The sequence below is a fragment of the Silurus aristotelis genome, assembly GCF_946808225.1.
Source record: "Silurus aristotelis genome assembly, chromosome: 3".
NCBI classification, from domain to species: Eukaryota; Metazoa; Chordata; class Actinopteri; order Siluriformes; family Siluridae; genus Silurus; species Silurus aristotelis.
In genome coordinates this window covers 27,851,983-27,870,505 of record NC_139576.1, presented here as the reverse complement: position 1 = coordinate 27,870,505, position 18,523 = coordinate 27,851,983, and the positions used below count along the sequence as shown (strand labels likewise).

Genomic DNA, 18,523 nt, shown 5'->3' with positions numbered 1-18,523 from the left:
ACTCGTTTATAGTTAAATAAACAGTTTCAACAAACAGTTTAAAACTGTAATAGTGTGTACACAATAACTACAAAGAAAAGTCTTCGTCATTAAACAGTTAATAAATTTGAGAGATTAAAGTAAAATGTCTAATAATGCTTCTACAAGTTCCCTTCTGCACAGCTTTAAAGATTACCGTTCGCCATTATTTGGCGAATGCCCTCACAATAAACTCATTTAAACAGATGAGCGGTTGAGGATAAAAGCCCAACAGTGGAAGCTTGGTGGTGGTGGGGTTTGAACTCAGACAGAAGTAAATGTCTTAACCACTGAGCCACCAATTCCCAGTTACAAAAGAATAATGATTTAGCATTTTCTCTCACTATCTGGTGTCACCCAATATTTTTCCTTGCATTGGTCTACTCTGGCTTAACAGGATTAAACTTTAATTCAAATCATTTTTATCTACAATAAAGTCAGATTTCTGTAAAGCTGCTTTTTGACCATGCTTATTATAAAAAGCACTGTATAATTAATATTTAATTGAAACTACCTCTGTTTGTGAACTGCTCCTCATGCAGCATCACGGTGCAGTGCACCACATTTAGAGAAGTGCCTCTTCCATTTCAAATACTGAAAATGTGGTTGAAAGGGGAAAACTTCCAAATCCTGATAATAGGGTGAACAACTTTCTTTAATGCTTAGTTCAAGGGATTTATGATTTTTAAGTGAATGGAAAATTTTCATACTAAATTTCTCATTTTGCAGCTAAAAAGCAAACGGCACACATGAATGTGGTTGAACACATGATTTTAATGCTTTTATTAGTAACATTTTGAGACAGTTTTATAAATGGAATTTCAGTTCCATAATTGTATCTGTAAACCTGGGAGATCTTGATGTGCAGCTCTCTATGGCATTACAAGAGATTGCATGGTCGGCATATTTCTCCTTCACTCGGCATTTTCATGATGTGTTAATTAGCCGATGAATTGTACAGGGAATAAAATGTACAGTGCGGCAAAACGGAGAACCACGCATCTACATGTAGCTTGAGGACTGATACTAACTACTGACTATGATGTACATTCCCGTCTTTCCAGCAAACACGGCTGAAACGAACTGAGCCACCCATCAGTTACTTAACAACGCATGTGCTTCAGTTCATTTTACAAAAGTACAATGTAAGGCATAGTTTTGTTGCTAACTTATGTATGCAAAAACCTTTCAATTCTTTTTTTTTTTTTTGTGTGTTTTCCTATAAAATGTTACAAAGCCCTGAAAACTGGGCAACTAACTAGCATGGGGTTTTTTTGTACATAAATATTCCTTATAAAACGTAAAATAAAATAAAACCAAAAAAAGAGAGAAATAAACATTTTTGTTCTTAATATATAAAAATATGCATTTCTCATTGTTGCTCTCATATCATGGTTGTGAGAGAGAATGAGGACAGCAGAAAAACACTAGCATGCAGGGGGGGAGAAAAAAGAATTACAGTCATTACAGTCACACAATCCTAAGGACAAACTTGCAAAAATTAGCCATCCAGATGAGCTATCATAGAAATGCATAGAATTGTGTAACAAATTCAAAAGAATGTAAGTTACAAAAACTTGGGGACATTCAAATATTTTTCTTTTTTGCTGTCTTTATAAAAAAAAAAAAAAAAGAAAAAAAAAAGTGCACTCACCTAGACATCTACACAGTACAAACATCTCCATATAAATTAAACACATTTGTATGTAATGCTCTCTGTCAACTGTGTATGTGTGTGTACACATGAAGAGGTGTTTTTTTTTTTTAATAACTCTCTGTAGTGCAGGCGTATCAATTTGCCAAAGTCAGGGCCATATAAAGTCTTTTGTGTGTGTGTGTGTGTGTGTGTGTGTGTGTGTGTGTGTGTGTGTGTGTGTGTGTGTGTGTGTGAGTGAGAGAGAGAGAGAGAGAGAGAGAGAGAGAGAGAGAGAGAGAGAGAGAGAGAGAGAGAGAGAGAGAGAGAGACTCAGTTACTAGCATTGAGGCCTAGATCAGTCATGTTAGCTGATGACTGGTGTGTGTCGTCCTCGTCGTCGCTGATGTCTGTTTCATCCTCGCTGTGATTACCCATCATGACTTGCTGCATGGCGAGTGTAGCTCCATCTGAGGATAGAGTTTGGTAGCCGTCCATGCTCATCCCAACTGTGACAATGTTAACTACAAACACAGAGAATGCAGGCATTACATTACAGTGTGTAGTTATAAACACATACACATACACGATGCTCATCCTTTTGGAACTCACAAAATCCTGACAATAGAGTGAACTATTTTCTTTTTCAAGTTCAATGGATCGAGACGACGCCTAAGGTTCAGAATATCTTTGACATTCTCACAGTGAATTGCCCTGAGCCTTGTACTAAACCTATTCATCCACATCATTCTTGTCTTAGTAAAGCACTCCATGATGGCAAAGACAATATATACGTTTTATAGACACAAGATGGACAGGATGAAAAATGGGTTTATTAGAGTGACAGCGCATGAAGGAGGGTTTTTGGGGGACAAAGAGAGAGAGAGGCCCGATAGAGATGGTTTGGACATGTGCAGAGGAGGGACATGGGGTATATCTGTAGGAGAATGCTGATGATGGAGCTACCGGGAAGGAGGAAAAGAGGAAGACCAAGGAGGAGGTTTATGGATGTGGTGAGGGAAGACATGCAGGTAGTTGGGCTGAAAGAGGCAGATGTAGAAAACAGAGTAGTATGGAGATGGATGATCTGCTGTGGAGACCCCAAACAGGAGCAGCCCGAAAGAAGAAGAAGAAAAAGAAGATAGACACAAGATGTGCATGCTATTCCTTTTTTTGTATTATTATTATTGCTATTTTGGCTTGCTATATTTTATTACTTTACATTCCTTCATAATATGTCTAATAATTTTCATTGCATTATTAATCTAATCTATTTTTAGTTTTCTTCGTGTGCCTGTTTTCATCAGATACTCATATGCCTACTTTAACTACATTTATGTGCTGATGTATTTCAATTGTCCTGCCTTCTTTGATATTACCTTGTCTGAGAACTAACATAACTAACATTAAATGTCTGAATTAAAAGTAAATAAAAAGACTGTATAATGCGTTCCTAAAAAAAAAAAAACACGTACAGCATTTTGTATAACTGTAGGACTGGTTCAGCGTCTTTTTTCTGTTTCGGTTATTAAAACTGATTCTATTCATGGTCTATACCTTCGTCCATGTTTTGTTCCAGAAACTGTTGCTGGGACACAGAAGAAGCAATTGAATCAGGCCAAAAGCGCTGTAGAGGGCGGGGCTGTGAAGTCTTTTTCTTGGTTTTGGGTATCTCTGTGGAGCTGGCATCTAACATGGGTTGCAGGATCCGCCTCCGTGCATTAATAAACCTTCAGCAAAGAGGAGGAGATTTCATTTTTAATAAATCAACAAAAAGGCTTGAAAGTAGAAACCAAACACGTATGATGTAATGCAGTGGTCCCCCACCTTTTTTTTTTGTGCCACAAACTGGTTTAATGTCAGATAATATGTTCACGGACCGGCCTTTAAGGTGTGGTGGATAAATACAACAAAATAAACTTATATGACCGGCATAAAAACTGGTATTTTCTAAATATAATAATTAACGTGAATCCACTGTGTTGTTTTTTTGGTTATTTTGCTCGCTTGGGGGTTTGAATTTAGCGGTAATGTATTGTGTTAGCGGCCGGAGCAGCCCCTTTAAGAAGGTAGCGGATGGAGGTAAGACATGTGACCGAGGCCAAGCATCTTCACATGCATCAAGAGTGAGTCATAGACAGATGTGGCGGAGAGACTCCGTTAATTTTCCAAAATAAAACAACGTTCAGAATAAGATAATAAATAAAACGGAAATAATGTAAGTTATGTATTCTTTCTGTGCGGCCCGGTACCAATTGACCCGGGGGTTGGGGACCACTGATGTAATGAATACATTTGTAGCCAGATTGTATTCATGTGACCGTACGCTCTAAATCTAATGTGATGCAGACAGAAATAAAGACAAACACTGTGTGTCCGGTGGGACGGTGTAACATACCAGTTGTTGACCTGTAGCAGAGTGAGATTGGTTTGATGAGCGATCTGTTTCTTCTCATCTTCGGTAGGATACGGGTGCTGTAAGAGATAATAGCCGCTGTCAAACGAGGGATTGAAAAATATTAACAAACTTAGCATCAGCATCTGGATGACAAACTCACCGCAATGTGTTGGAAGAGCCATGAGCGCATGACGTTGGTGGCCTGTTTGGGGAGTACGCCACGCTTGTTTTTAGAGGAGCTGTCTTCGTTACTGAAGAAACCAAAATCCTGATTCATCTGCAACTGTAAATGCTTAAAGAAAAAGCGGAACAGGTGAGCGTGTCAATGTGAAATTGTGTGTATGTGGGACTACTTTGAAGCTGTAGGCTGTTAACATAAATGAGGGCCACACCTGGCTGTTCTGAAGGTGTATCTTGCTCGGTGAAATGGCCTGAGCCATGACATGACCTTGGGGTGTGACTACTGTGACCGGTTGATACACTGCACCTCCTTCAATATATACAACAACAAAAAACCCATAAATAAACAATGGAGGAAAATTTTCAGATATGTTTTATAGCACTAGTCAACATTTAGAGACAAGTCTTCTCGATGACGATAGCTCTATAGCAGAAACAGCAACATACAGTTTGTGAGTATCTGCATACGTGTGGCCATGTTATGCCTTTTGTGTGTGTGTGTATATGTGAGAGTTACATGATTTACTTTTGTCGTTACTTTAAAAAACTATTCGTCATGACATTTTTAGGGAATGTAGTATTCAACAAATAGCGAATTATCAAGAATAATTTTTCTCTCCCTGGGCAACAGCAACATTTATAAAGTTGTGCGTTAAAACTCACTACACGTTAAGATGAATTCAGTACAAAGAGATAATACTCGCTACCTGACGCAAGTGTTTTCCCAGTTCTCCCAGATGGCTTTTATTTGCACTGCTTTTTACGATGTGTTTATATTAGTGCCAGCTTTATTACTGTGTGTAAGTCTGTGCTTAATGTGTGCAAACAGTATGTGTGTGTCGGGGGGTGTAAAAACTGACAAAGACATTGTACCTGACACCATTTGGGACTGAGTGATTGTTGAAAGGTTTCCCTGTTGCATAGGTGAGTAAGAAACCACAGAGCCCTGGGAATCCTGTCAAAAAACAAAACAAAAAAAACAACATTATTTTAACATAGTTGGTTTTTGGATTTACTTTATACTCCACACTGTTATACTCCATACTCTATACTTACACTGTTAGAAGATATTCGAAATGGTTTACATTTGACACACACTTTTTGCATCAGTTTCATGGGTTCATTTCATTCTTTGTAATAAATATGATAATGTTGGTTGCACTAAAAGGATCACAAAATAAGCCAGCCTTTAAACACAGTACAGCTACAGGTTGGAAAGAATTCAGTATGATCAGAAAATAAATATGTTATGGACTTTATTTATGCCCCCAAAGAGCACTGCTGTAAACCTAAATCCATGAGTATCACTAGTTCTTGTAAGGATCATTTACAAGTTTCAAAAATTTCCCAAACAGCTGTAACACCTGATCCTTTGCTACTGTACTGATGGCTGACAGCAAAAGTCTAATTTAGATAAAATATGTAAAAAAAAATTATAATTAAAAAGAAAGTTTAGTTTACTGGAGTGTGTAGGGGAGAGTAAGGGCCATCGGTTTCTCCACTGAGCAACGTCTCGCTGTTCATCTTGCTCCTGAGGCAGGAGATGTATCGGCTGCAGAAGTCTTTACACAGGTCGCTCACCTTCTCCAACTCCAGCAGGTGAATCCGGAGAACCTGAATGGCCTTCACCATCTGATGAGGCAAGAACAAGATTATAACCTCAGTGTCAAAGTTAACAATATTTCTTAGATTTACGCCACCAACAGATATTTTGTAGAAAGTTGAAGTACTGACTACATTTTTTCACTCAAGTTAAAGTAAAGAAAGTTTTTGGCTCTGACATGTACTTAAGTAAAAAAGTATCCATTATTCCTAACTGTTTTAGTGCCACACTGGTAACTGGACACCAAGTCATTTTATATTAATACAAAATAATTTCCCTTTTTGTTATCCCATGAATGTATCCAGGCTGAACATCCACCATATAGAACACAAGCAGAGTAAAGATAATGATCAGAAATGTATATGTTCTCAGTCATGTTTACATCACTGACTCCCTCTGTCTCATCCATGTTAGCTTTGTAAACTAGCCTACGTCTGTGTTGCGTGATCGCCAGAAAATTATACACCAGTGACACGCATTAAAAAGAAAGAGTGATCGGCTTTATCAAAAGCTCCTTTTATCAAAAGTTTGGAAACACCTTTTAGCATTTTTGAGATACATGTGCATGTTCTTTTAGTTTATATGCAACTTGGGAATTTGACAGTAAGAAGATTTACTCTGACCAAACAAAGATTTAAATGAACAGATGGTCAACATTATTTTCATTGAAAAATCCTCCCTTTGCATTAATATCAGCTTTACACACTCTTGGCATCCAGACAGTTATTTATTTAACTGTTTGCTCTTTAAATGCTATCTCTGTGCTTACAGCGCTTGAGGGTTTGCTTCAGATCTTGGTCTTATTGTACGATAAACTTGGTTCTTATTAGCCACAGTCCAGACCGGATTTCATGGTGTTGAAGTATAAAAAGAAATGGGAGCCATGTTGGTTCATTAATTCTTTCACCTGGAATAAATCTCCAGACTTCCCTGCTCCAAATTTATTTTTCATGTTTAAATGTTGGACAGTCGTAAAAAGCATTTCACTGCATGTAGACGAGATTTTACATCAATCGCAGAACAACTGATTCTGATCCTTGAAACAGCGAATCATATTCCAATGATCTTTACCAAGAGCTGGCATCATTTCACATTGTGCTTTATTGTGCTGCTTACACTGTGCCATTTGTTTCCTTACAATGAATTGTACATGAAATATTAATGCTAATTATTATGAACAGTTTTCATGTGCATTTTACTACAGGGATTCTCACCAAACTGTCAAGCTCAGTGTCTTCGCTGAAGAAAGCCTTGGCTTCCTTTTCTTGGTTGCGTACAAAATTCTGGATATCGATATCAAAGCTTGCTGACGTGACACAATCTGAGCTTTGAGTAGACTGCTCGCACTTCTCGAACAGAAGGGTTAGGAGAGGAAAAAGCGGGTGCCTGCAGGACAGAAGAAAACAACACACAGGGATTAGTGATGAACAAATGTAAAGGAACATGTGGTTTCAGCATAAAGAAAATAGGAGCTGATTTTCTAGCTAAATATTCACAGCACTACTCAATTATAATAGATAATGTGTGTGTTACATTAAAAATTATTGACAGTGGCAAGGAAATCTCCCTGAGATGGAATGAGGAAGAAGCTTTGAGAGGAACCAGACTCAAAAGACACCGAATGTCCATTCATTACAGTTCCATCATTGTGCAGGTTAGGTTTGCGCAATTTTACCTTGAGAGTTTCATGTGCTGTCACATGGTCAAAAGTATGCAAACAGCCAATGTTCTGAGCTGAAATACCCACAGCTACATTTCAGAATGTATTGGAAAGTGTTTAAAAGAGGCTCAACTCCAAATAATGTCAATGATTTGAAATTGTTTTATATTTTAAACAGCACAAGTGGGTAAAAAGTTCGAGTGTGGACATATTTTTGGCCATATAGTGTATTAGTTTGCTGTGATGCATTTGAGAAACTCAGACCTGCTCTAAGTCATGCCAAATATCTTGTGCATAATCAAGGCGTAATCAAGGAAACAATCTATACACCAATGTATGAATTGCATTAAACGTGTAGATAAACATGTACATTTGTTAATAACATGTATTTTGAAAGAAAAGAGAGCTGTGAGATGCTTCACATTGATCATGTAAAAAAAATAAAAATCCCTTGTCTGGTTGTAGTACAGATCAGTCTATGTTTTATCTTTACAAGCCATTTTGCATTACTGTTTATTTTGTACTTTAAATGCTGTGTTAAAATAAATTGAATAAAAACAAGAACCTGCAGGAAATACATTTATTAGGAGTATTATGACTCAGTAAGTGCAACTTAGTACCTGTAGCATATGTGGACCTCCTTACTCTTACCTGTATATGGAAGCTTTATCTGCATCCATGCGATTGGACGCAGCAAGAGCGTTGCTGCAGGTTCTCCCCATTCCGGTGTCTGCAAAACTCTTTTCTGGGTCATTTTCTGTCTGCTCAACCCCCTGCAATGTAAAGCACAAGTTACTGTAAATCCTGGACATTGTTCAAAATGGTTCAGTGTGTTCTTTGTGAAGAATAAATCATTCGGGGCTAAATTTCACAATTTGTTCTTGCTGGCTGTGTTAAAGAAAAGTTTGAAAGCTCAAGCATCATTGTGCTTTGTTGTACTCAAGTCAAATAAAAAGGGTCGGACAAGAATCTTCATGTGAACATCGCTTCTGACAGTAAACACGTCTGACTCACCTGTTGAACTCGCTCCTCGTATTTGTGCATTGACACAGGCTGGACTGCCATCATGTTCACTGTAACCGATGCCAACACTGGAGCATTATATGGGCAGGCTGAAAGGTGTTAGCAAACAAATGCATATCAGTATTATCATTATTATGACTTTTATAACATTTCAAATTGTAGGTATACACTGTAGTACACAATGTTACTCTCTTTGCTCCACCCCTGCACAATGTATTATTGTATATATGTAAATAATCATTTATTTATCTTAAAGAATTATTCATTCACCACTCTGTGCCCAAGATTGTGTGTGAATAGACAATCTGGATTGGATGGTTGTCCGTCATAGGGCACAACACGTGTAAGAGGAAACCAGAGATCCTGGAGGAAACCCATATACATATGGGAAGAAAATGCATAACTCCAGATACAGTAACCCCTAAGCTGTGGCACCACACCATTTGAAATTGATGCCATTTGGCAGATGCTTCTTTTATCTTATTTATACAACTGAGCAGTTGGTGTTAAAGAGCCTTTCTGAGGGGACCAACAGTGACAGTTTAGTGATCTTGGGATTTGAAATCAGTGGATCAGTGGTTCAGTGGATTGCTGGCTTACAGACAAGTTTTTGAGTCAAAATAGATGTGTTAGAAAAGGAAAAACGTTGAATGATCCAGACACATGTAATCCAGGACTTGACTACATTTTTGCTGATTTTATGATACAGTCACTGCCACAAAAAAAAAAAATCACAATTGAGAAAACTTCAAATTTGTTGAGAGGGAATTTCCTTTTTTTGCCAACATATACACTTAGACATGCTTTAATGCTTCCAAAACTTTGTGTTTTAGGCTTTCTGTCAAATTTATTTCCACTTATAGTAGTTTTGAGGTTCGTTGTGCTTCTTCAGCTGCAGTCATGGAACTGTACAGACAGTAAATCTGTTCGGGGGAAACAGCAATACAAATATTGAATGACAATTGTGTTATCGGGGAACGTTTTAAAGTTAGTTTTTTGTTTAGCAAATCTTGGTGTATTTCTTATTTTTCTACCCATGTTGCAGTGTTAAAGCATTTCAACGCAATTATTAAATAATGACAGACGGAGTGATTTTTCCACCACGCAGAGCCACATTAGCAGAAGCGCTAGCATTGTAACTTAGAAACAAACCAGGCCTTAATGAAAGCTAAATAAAATATTTTCTTTTTTGTGGTTTTTTTTTTTTTTTTTGCGTTTTCAAATCCAGAACTTGAAACGTAACTATTTTCAACACAGTCTGAATTTTGCAAAAATCCACAAAAACCATTACACCGCACTATAAACTAGCCTGGCCTACATCTCCGCTAGCGCGCTAGCGTTGCACATAAAACTGCATTCAAATTCGCTTTTTTTGTTTCATGCACTTAAAAAAACCCACAATAATATAGTTTTGTATGTATCCACACGTTTTATTTTTAATTTACACGCCATAAAACGTCCCCCCAAAATAAAGAAAGGCTAGCTCGCAGATGCTAATTAGCTTCTATTTTGCTACAACTTGCTAACAAGGCTAAGTTAGCTAACCCGCTAATTATATAGAAATTCTGTAATTCAGTGCGTACAAAGTGTTTAATAAAATAACACTAACATTGATCAACTACAAATACACAAAAGTAGTGTGTTTAATTATAAATATTAATATAACATCATAAAGTCAAATCATGATACAAGTATAATTAATGACACTAATAGATGGACATCTGAACGCTGCAGTAGTAGTAATTATAATAAAAGTAATTATGTTGATGACCAGAAATCATTTTTAAAAATCAAATCCTCGCGCTGTATATCGAGAAAAAGTGTGTGTGAGTGTGCGTGCTCTTAAAGCTGGGCCTGGGCTTAATCTCACTCATGGCTCTTGTAAATAAAATCCTCCTCTCTCATCAAAAAGCACATATTTTATGACTTTCTGTCCTCTACATGGTTGACAGGCGGTACACTAGTTTTTTTTTCCCAACGCAAAAAAATTCAAACTCCCACAAAAACCCAAACAGAACCTCGCCCAAAGCCCGTGTAAGATACACAGGCCGCGGCATTTCAGCGCGCCGCTCGCATTGTTTTGATTGATAGGTAAAGAGGAAAAAGGCGAGAGTTTTGAGTGACAGCTTACCTGAGTGCCAATCTTCATCACACTGACAAGCGGCTGCAGCAATCGGGATCCGCTGTGTCCGGCCTGCGTCATCGCGTAAGCGCACGCACAGCGACCCGTATATGAATATTCATAAGGTAGGCGGAGACCGCCGGCTATTTTCGCTGGTTTGAGGCGTCATCGCGTAGAGGGCACGCAGGCTGCTTCCTTGTGCATATTCATAAGAGGGGCGGAGATTACCGCTGAAGGTAAAACCCTCTCAGCAAAACGGGGTCTCATTATCGTGTTTGGTTTTGTGTTATATTTCTCATTGGTGTCTTAAGGTGTTTTTTTCTTTTTTTGTCTGATCACTTGAATGAACTTCCTTGTTAATACACTGTATCCTGTTCGGGATTGTTTAAATACAAAGATTGACTAAACCTCATCCCAGGATCACTGAGCATAAAGCAGAAATTCAGCAAGAAAAGTAAAGATAAACGCTATCGTGAAAGTTGAAGAAAAGAAAAGAAAGAACATGCAGGAAACCTACGCAGCACAATGGGTCAAAAAAACTAATCAGCCTCTAAATATTGTTTTTAACAAAAGCACTAAGTCTCAAATAAATATGCATAATATCACTGAGTCTAATATTTAAATAACTAGATAATGGTTATATATAAATCTGGACTATCAAATTTATTGTAAAATTAAATGCCTTAAAATTAATTCCGCCAGTTCTTCAAGATGTAATCACTTTAACCACACAAAATATTCTGCGATATGACTTTAAACATCTATTCAACTATACTGTACCTATATTTTCACCAATCCTTCTGGTTTAAACAATATATTTCCATATATTCATGGCCCAAAGAAAATCTGAAAGAAAATATTGCTCCATTTTACACTGTCTTTAAAGTGCATTTATTGAAATATTTGAGGAAAGAAACTAATCAATCAAACTGGTATATTGAGTTAATTTTCCCAAAAACAAAAAGCACACAATTCTTGGGTACACCATTCATCAATTAATATATTTTAATGGAATTACAAGCATTTCAACAGAAAGCCTCACAGTGGTCAACCATCTGACCGACAAACCAGCGTCAAGCAAAAGCAGTAGGATGCTAATCACTGTAGAGAACAGGAAGGAGATCACAGGCCCCCTGAGGGAGTGAGAGATCAGTCCCTGGGTGAGTGTCTCCCTGTAGAGGGCTGGGGCAGACGGTGCTTGGCCATCTCCACATCCATATCCACAAATGTGTAAGTGTTGTAATTATGATGTTGCAGGTTCTTGTAAGTGGTGTTGTCAAATGGCTCAGGTTCAGGTGCTGGAGCTGCTGCAGCTTCTACAAAAGGCAGGCATGAAAGAGTTCAAATTAGATATGCAAAACTGATTACGATATATAATTCACCATAGACACCATGTAGTTAAAATACACAATCATTATATCTATAAATGTTGACATAACTATATTTTTACACGTCTACATTTACAGCAAAGTACGATCCTTACAGGGTTTTTTTTCCCTCTGGCTTGTTAGAACCATCTGACATTTGTCCTAACACTTTTTACATCCTGACTTGAAAGGGACTTTTGATGGGAATATTCACACTTCTTCCAGCATTGTTTTACAGTAGCTACTTCTTACTCTTTTCCATGTCGGTTGAACCTCGACTGGCCCCCTTTGTCACATACATCAAACTGAAAGGAGTGTGAACGGCCCAAGGCCTCATGTGTGATCTGCAGACCTACAGGCAACTGCCAGCTTCTTTTATTTAAGCTTTATTAAGTAATTTTTGCATTTCATAAATCAATTAAAAAAATGCTATAGTGAATAAATAAGTTTAGATTAAAAAATAAAAATAAATAAATAAAAAAAGGATCGGTTGTAAAAGACAATTTTTTTTTCCTTTACATTTGAACCTTTTTAAAGTAAATCTTAAAGTAATTTTAAAGTAATCAAACTAATGCACAACTTTGAGTGGCTTAAGAACTGACATGGCCTTTATATAAACTGGGACATAAACTGTAAGACATTCAAGACTGATTAGAAGAATCAAATGAAGGGACAGCAAAAGGCTGGTGAAGGGTGGGGCTGCATGGGTCACTTAGATGAAGGCATCGTATGATAATTAGACACACAGGAAAAGAAAAGGTGAGAAATCAGCAAGTGGCAACTTTAACCATCACCGTCCCCTTGTGACGTCTGACACTGTAACACTAATTACCATGTTAATAAGAACAGTATCTACAATTAACATCAGCAGGCACAAGTTAAAGGAGCTTTACATTAGAATATACACAGACAAATAAATAAATAAATAAATAAACATTTTATATATATATATATATATATATATATATATATATATATATATATATATATATATATATATATATATATAATAAATAAGAAACACAGCAACTAGAGTAAATAACGTAGAGCAAAGTTTGTATCCTCCAAATTTCAGTGTTTGTGTGCATGTTTCTAACATTATTTATTTAGTTTGACCAAAAAAAAAACAGAATCCCAGTGTCTAAATGTGTTTGTTACTTTAAATGAAATTTTCTTATATCATAAAGAATTCCTTGTAAGAACAGCAGCAGATTTACATAAATCGACCTAAAAACGTTTGTATTTGTTAAAATAATGGGTTTTCATGGTGATATGTTTATTTTAGGGCTGTCAATGGACTATAATATTCAATTGCGATTAATCACATGATTGTCATTAATTAACTCAGAATTAATCACAACTAAATTGCACATACATTTGCAAACATTTCTGTTGTAAATGTACCTTCAATTAATCATCTTGTAAATGTTTTAAAGTAATTATAGTGTTTTAAATGACGTAAATCATCAGGACGCCAAATGGAACTTTTCCTTTGTTTCCACACGAACGGTTTTAATTGCCGGATGTGTACATTATAGCGGATTTCGGTGCTGATTTGCGACTTGGCGCATCAGTAAAACAAATACTTAGTGATTAAAAATGAAGATAAAGGACGTCGTGAATAAACATTTATTGCGTTGAAGGTTTAATATTTATCTATTTATATTTTTCATTAAAGTGGAAAAACAGAAATGCTGCATTAATCGCGCATTATTAAATTAGTGCCGTTAAAATTAATTTGCGTTAACCCGTATTTTTTGACAGTCCTAATTTGACTTCAACTTTACAAAAAGTATACAGACGTCTGCACTCAACTATTAATACAAACCTCTGTCTGCCAATATCTAAAAAGAAGGGAATAAAAAGAAACCAAAAAATCCTAGTGAAAGATATGTTCCGTTATGCTGCAGTGTACGTTTAAGGTATAAAAGGACAGTCCTTTTACATTTGAGGGTATTCCCAGGTAGGTCAAAGTTCAGTATTTTATTAAAGTGTCAGTTTAGTGAATAATAAATCTCTATAAAATGCCTTTGACTGCTACTTTAGAATACAGTACATAATAGAAAGTTGAGAAATACCAAGGTTGAGAAAGATCCCAGCTATGAAAAAGGACTATTAGACTTGAGGTAACTTGTGTAACTAAGATCCATACAAAAAAAGACGCAAAGCGCAAAATAGTACCAGGTAAGCAGGTGCAGAGGGAAAAATGAATGGATGTATGGTTTAGAGCAAGGGAAAACACAGCTCTAGACATGAGCACCCAAAGTCATGCAAGGAAACCAATGCTGGCCGGGTGAAGTATCTGTTAAAAACAGTGCATTCACATTCGACTGAGACTGAATTGGTAGTAGAAAGCAATAGAGAACTCGAGGAATAGAAAAACTAATCTGGGACATTAGCAAGACATTTCCATTTAATCATTTTCCAAATAATAAAAGACAAAAAAGTGTGGTGAGAAGCCCGCTCGGAGGGGTGAAAAGGATTTAAAGGGTAATGTGGATGATAGTGTGTACCCTCATGTGCAGCTGTTGCTTCAGGTTCGGCTCTGACTTCTTCTGCATCAGTAATTATAGGAGCGGAGTCGACTAACTCTTCGGCAGCATCTACACACTCGGTTGGTTCTGGCGCAGCTTTAGTTTCAGGTTCAGAAGCCACTTCGGTAGCAGAATCAAGGACGACATCTAGTGTGGATTTAGCAGCTATGTCCTGGGCTGCTTTAGTGGCAGGTTCAGACAAGGCATCAGAAACTTCTGAAGACTTCACCACCACACCTGCTTCTTTTCCTGGTATGCTTTCTGATTGAACTTTAACGCTCTCAGCTGTGCATATGACAGGAGCAGGGTCAATGACCTCTTCTGATGATACTGATGTGCTTGGTGCGAGCACTTCTTCAGGTGTAGGTTTACTCATAATTTTGGTGACTTCAGGTTGTCCTTTAATTGGTTCTTTGAATTCTCTTTCAGAACCCGCTCCAATCTTTATGTCTAAGGAAGACGCTTCACTCCCAGCCGAGGGCATTACTTTTTGTCTTGCTTTATGTTCAGTCTGGACGACTGATGCGATCTCCTCAGTCTTGTCTGGTTTTTCATCATCCGAGTCGGAGTCAGAATCCGAATCACTGGAAGAGGACGAGGAGGATGTAGTGTCATCATCTTTTGGTGCGACTTTAGATTCTGGTGCTTCCATATCGGCCCTAGTTGAGCTTATTACCTCTTTTTCAGTAGCAGTTTCTGTAATTAGAGTACTGTCTCCTGCTGCACCAACAGCACCGCTTTCAGGTTCATCTCTGGTGGATTTAGTTTGTTTGGCATCGACAGCATTGACGGTTTCTTCAATCGAAGCCTCAGATGACACCTGAGGTGTTGTGGGAGTGGGTTCGGCACCAGCGGGCGGGTGGCTGGCAGCTGCTGCACTCTCACCTGTCACAGGATCTGTGCTTTGCTCATGTTCACCTAGTGCAACACCGTGACTGAGAAATCCTGGAGTGGAAAGTCTAGTAGGGAAGGCAACAGCGGTCTTGTAGGCTAGCAGAGCCGCCCTCTCGTCAGGGGCCTCTGAGGCTGAGAAAACGGTAAATGGGATAAATAGTGTAAGCTGTTTACGTGTGACACAAGCACGAAATCTTGAATCCTGGAAGCCAAATCTTTGCCAAGACCAATGTAAAAAAAAAAAACATCTTAAATACAGCATGGCATTGTTAAAAGGAGCAGTGTGTATCCTTTGCTTGTAAAGGGCCCTCTGCTGCATGTGACATGAATTGCACTTGAAATAAAAAAATTGACCATAACCTGTCTGCTGAAACTAATGACTAACTAAATGTCCAGACCAAAAAGCTTTTTTAAAAGAAACCCAAAGTAAAGTAAGATTACATATTTGAGTATCTGGGTGTTAATATTGCAAATCACACAATCTACCTTTGCGATTCATTATTACTAAATATGTTACTAAACACAAACTGCTCCTTTGAATTTGTTATATAATGTATAATTTGAGTTGCAAGAGTAAGTGAGTGGGTTACAAGAAAATGTTAATAAGTGTTACTAAAACACATTATATTATGTCTTTTGTGCCATGAAAGCAAATTCACAAAATAGGAGAAGCACATGTATGTTCTTTGGCTACTAACACAAAGCAAGCAATAATTTTTCTGATTGTATACCTTAAAATTGCAACATGTTGTTTCAACACATTACCATATTCTGCACACTAAATATGACACAAGAGGCCACACATAACTTGCAGTCATATGCATGCTGAGCCACAAAAAAAAAACAAGAACAAAAAAAAAACAGATATAAAGAAAACATGTTTGCGTGTCGATGTTAAGCAGACGAAGCATGGAATAAAAGTCAGTGTAAAAATATCAGCGAGAAATAACTGTTAATCAAGACACAGCTTTAAATAGAATGTCATGCTCTTACTCTTACTCTGCGCTTTCTTTGCCGCTTTCTTGGGTGCATCCGCTTTAGTGCAGAAAGCCGCTGTGAGCGGGGTTCTCAGAGAGCCCCAGCCATCCTGACGATGGCACTGAATAAAAGAAAGAAATTATATTTTTTTTCAGAGATTTAAAGATATGTAAGAAGATGTAAACCATTTTCTTATGTTCTGGAATTCAGCCCAATACAGAGTGCATACCAAAAAGATCAAAAACCAGTCACGAAAAGACATTTTACAGATCAGTATATTATGACAAGTGCTGACCAATACTGGTTATCATTAGCCACAAGAACAGCATAGAAAACCCATTGAAATTGATTTTGAAAGTGACTAAAAATGCATAAATTGTTCTTCCAAAATATAATCTATCAGCTGCTGTTCGTATAATAGTGCCAAACAGCACTGGACATACATACATACATACATATACATATATACATACATACATACATACATATACATATATACATACATACAGACAGACTGAATGGATAAAATAATGGATGACAGACAGATATTTTTTTTTCAATCACAGGAACAAAAGAACAAGATGTCATGTATAAAATGATCCCGTTATAAAAGTTAAAAGGTTAAAGGTTCCGTTAAATATTAATGATCCAACAGCTACTCTAACCGATTATATAACTCGCCTGATGAGATTAAAGAAGACCGTTTATTAATTTCAATTAAAAAACAATTGACAATGGTTCGGGTAGAACCTTCACTGCACTTCACTGAGTGTATTCATGTTACACTCCGATCTACTGTTTTATTTATTTTCTAAGTTTACCTTCAATAATCCGAGTCGTCCTAACCTAAACAGGGAGGTCGCCATCTTTGTGCTTCTGAAATTATTGCACGTGCAGAAATACGAACTTCATGTGAAGCGTTCCGGGAATCAAAATAAACTCTTCGTATTTCTTAATTCAATCGAGTTTTTTTTGTTGTTGTTCTTCGTATTTCTTAATTCAATCGAGTTTTTTGTTGTTGTGATTGAACAAAAAAACAAACATGCACAGTGATGTCCAGCAAAGTAAGGGAAATCAATGATGAAGCTGGGATCCATAATGGGCCCCTCCTGCATTGCTGTAGGGCATGATGATGTTTTCAGCAGGACATAAAAGGTTCATCCTGCTTGCAAACACCCTCAAATAAATTAATAAAATAATATTCTTATTGCATTCATACTATTGCTGCCTCGTTCTGTTAGGTAACAATGCAGAAGCAAAACATTTTAATTAAAGTTCACACACAAACTATATACAAATAAAAAGACACACAAAAGAAAACAATAACATACACATTGCACAAATGAAGAAAGCAAAATATTGTGAACAAGTCAACCTTGTATGACATACAAGAAAACAGTGTGAGGTCAACTGTGGGTTTTTATACAGATGCTAATTATCCAAAAATGTGCTAATGCTCACAAACAAATCTATCGGAACCAGAATTAAAGTAAACTATATAATAAAAAATCAGGTTATCATCAGGTATTGAGAGTGAATAAAGAAAACTCTGCAAAAAGAACTGTTATTTTTATATAATTACAAATAGATGCTTTTTATCTGAAAGTTGAAAAGGTTTCACAGTCAAATAAAAATATATTGTGAAAAAGAGCAAACAAAAACTTAAAAAAAAATGTATCACAAATCCAAATCTGGCCCACGGTGTAATTATATTTGGTTTTTGAGATCATATCAAATATGCGCTATATACTGGCCCACCAGTATATAGCGCATACACCACTAATACTACGAATCCCAGAATGCTTTTTTAGTGCGTTGGCACATCAATTGAGACTATTGAAAAACACTGAAGTTTACCCGGCAATTTACAGACTTTGAAGCCCAGAAATGCAGATTTGAACTGCTTAGTAATCCGTTTGTGGTTGACGTGTAAAGCGCACCAACCAACCTCCAAATGGAGCTGATTGAACTCCAGTGTAGTGACACGCTCAAGTCAAAGTATGACTCTGTGTGTGCTGCACAGCTTCCATGTTTTCTGCCCGACACACTGCCCCAACGTGCCCAAGCTGCTCAAATGCTCTCTATGTTCAGCAGCACATACAGTATCTCTGTG

At 37.1% G+C, this 18,523-nt stretch overlaps 2 protein-coding genes across 7 annotated transcripts; both read right to left on the bottom strand.

Annotated features, from left to right (window-relative positions):
- Positions 1-772: 772 nt before the first annotated feature.
- pknox1.1 (pbx/knotted 1 homeobox 1.1) lies at positions 773-10,750 on the bottom strand. 3 transcript variants are annotated; one of them, XM_083537872.1, is made up of 11 exons: positions 10,647-10,750; positions 8,507-8,604; positions 8,144-8,265; positions 7,047-7,218; positions 5,691-5,861; positions 5,103-5,184; positions 4,442-4,539; positions 4,210-4,341; positions 4,050-4,126; positions 3,209-3,381; positions 773-2,175 (listed from the first exon to the last, which is right to left on the bottom strand). In XM_083537872.1, the coding sequence occupies exons 2-11, from the start codon at positions 8,558-8,560 to the stop codon at positions 1,985-1,987; spliced, it is 1,272 nt and encodes a 423-aa protein (XP_083393998.1). In that variant the 5' UTR covers positions 8,561-8,604; positions 10,647-10,750; the 3' UTR covers positions 773-1,984. The 3 variants fall into 3 exon arrangements, with proteins under 3 accessions (XP_083393998.1, XP_083393996.1, XP_083393997.1); XM_083537870.1 differs by lacking the exon at positions 10,647-10,750 and adding an exon at positions 10,386-10,404; XM_083537871.1 differs by lacking the exon at positions 10,647-10,750 and adding an exon at positions 8,786-9,525.
- Positions 10,751-11,619: 869 nt separating this feature from the next.
- On the bottom strand, positions 11,620-17,332 carry ndufv3 (NADH:ubiquinone oxidoreductase subunit V3). 4 transcript variants are annotated; one of them, XM_083537864.1, is made up of 4 exons: positions 17,232-17,332; positions 16,426-16,531; positions 14,518-15,564; positions 11,620-11,953 (listed from the first exon to the last, which is right to left on the bottom strand). In XM_083537864.1, the coding sequence occupies exons 1-4, from the start codon at positions 17,274-17,276 to the stop codon at positions 11,787-11,789; spliced, it is 1,365 nt and encodes a 454-aa protein (XP_083393990.1). In that variant the 5' UTR covers positions 17,277-17,332; the 3' UTR covers positions 11,620-11,786. The 4 variants fall into 4 exon arrangements, with proteins under 4 accessions (XP_083393990.1, XP_083393991.1, XP_083393992.1 ...); XM_083537865.1 differs by having other exon boundaries at positions 16,432-16,531; XM_083537866.1 differs by having other exon boundaries at positions 16,426-16,519; positions 17,232-17,291.
- Between the last annotated feature and the right edge of the window lie 1,191 nt (positions 17,333-18,523).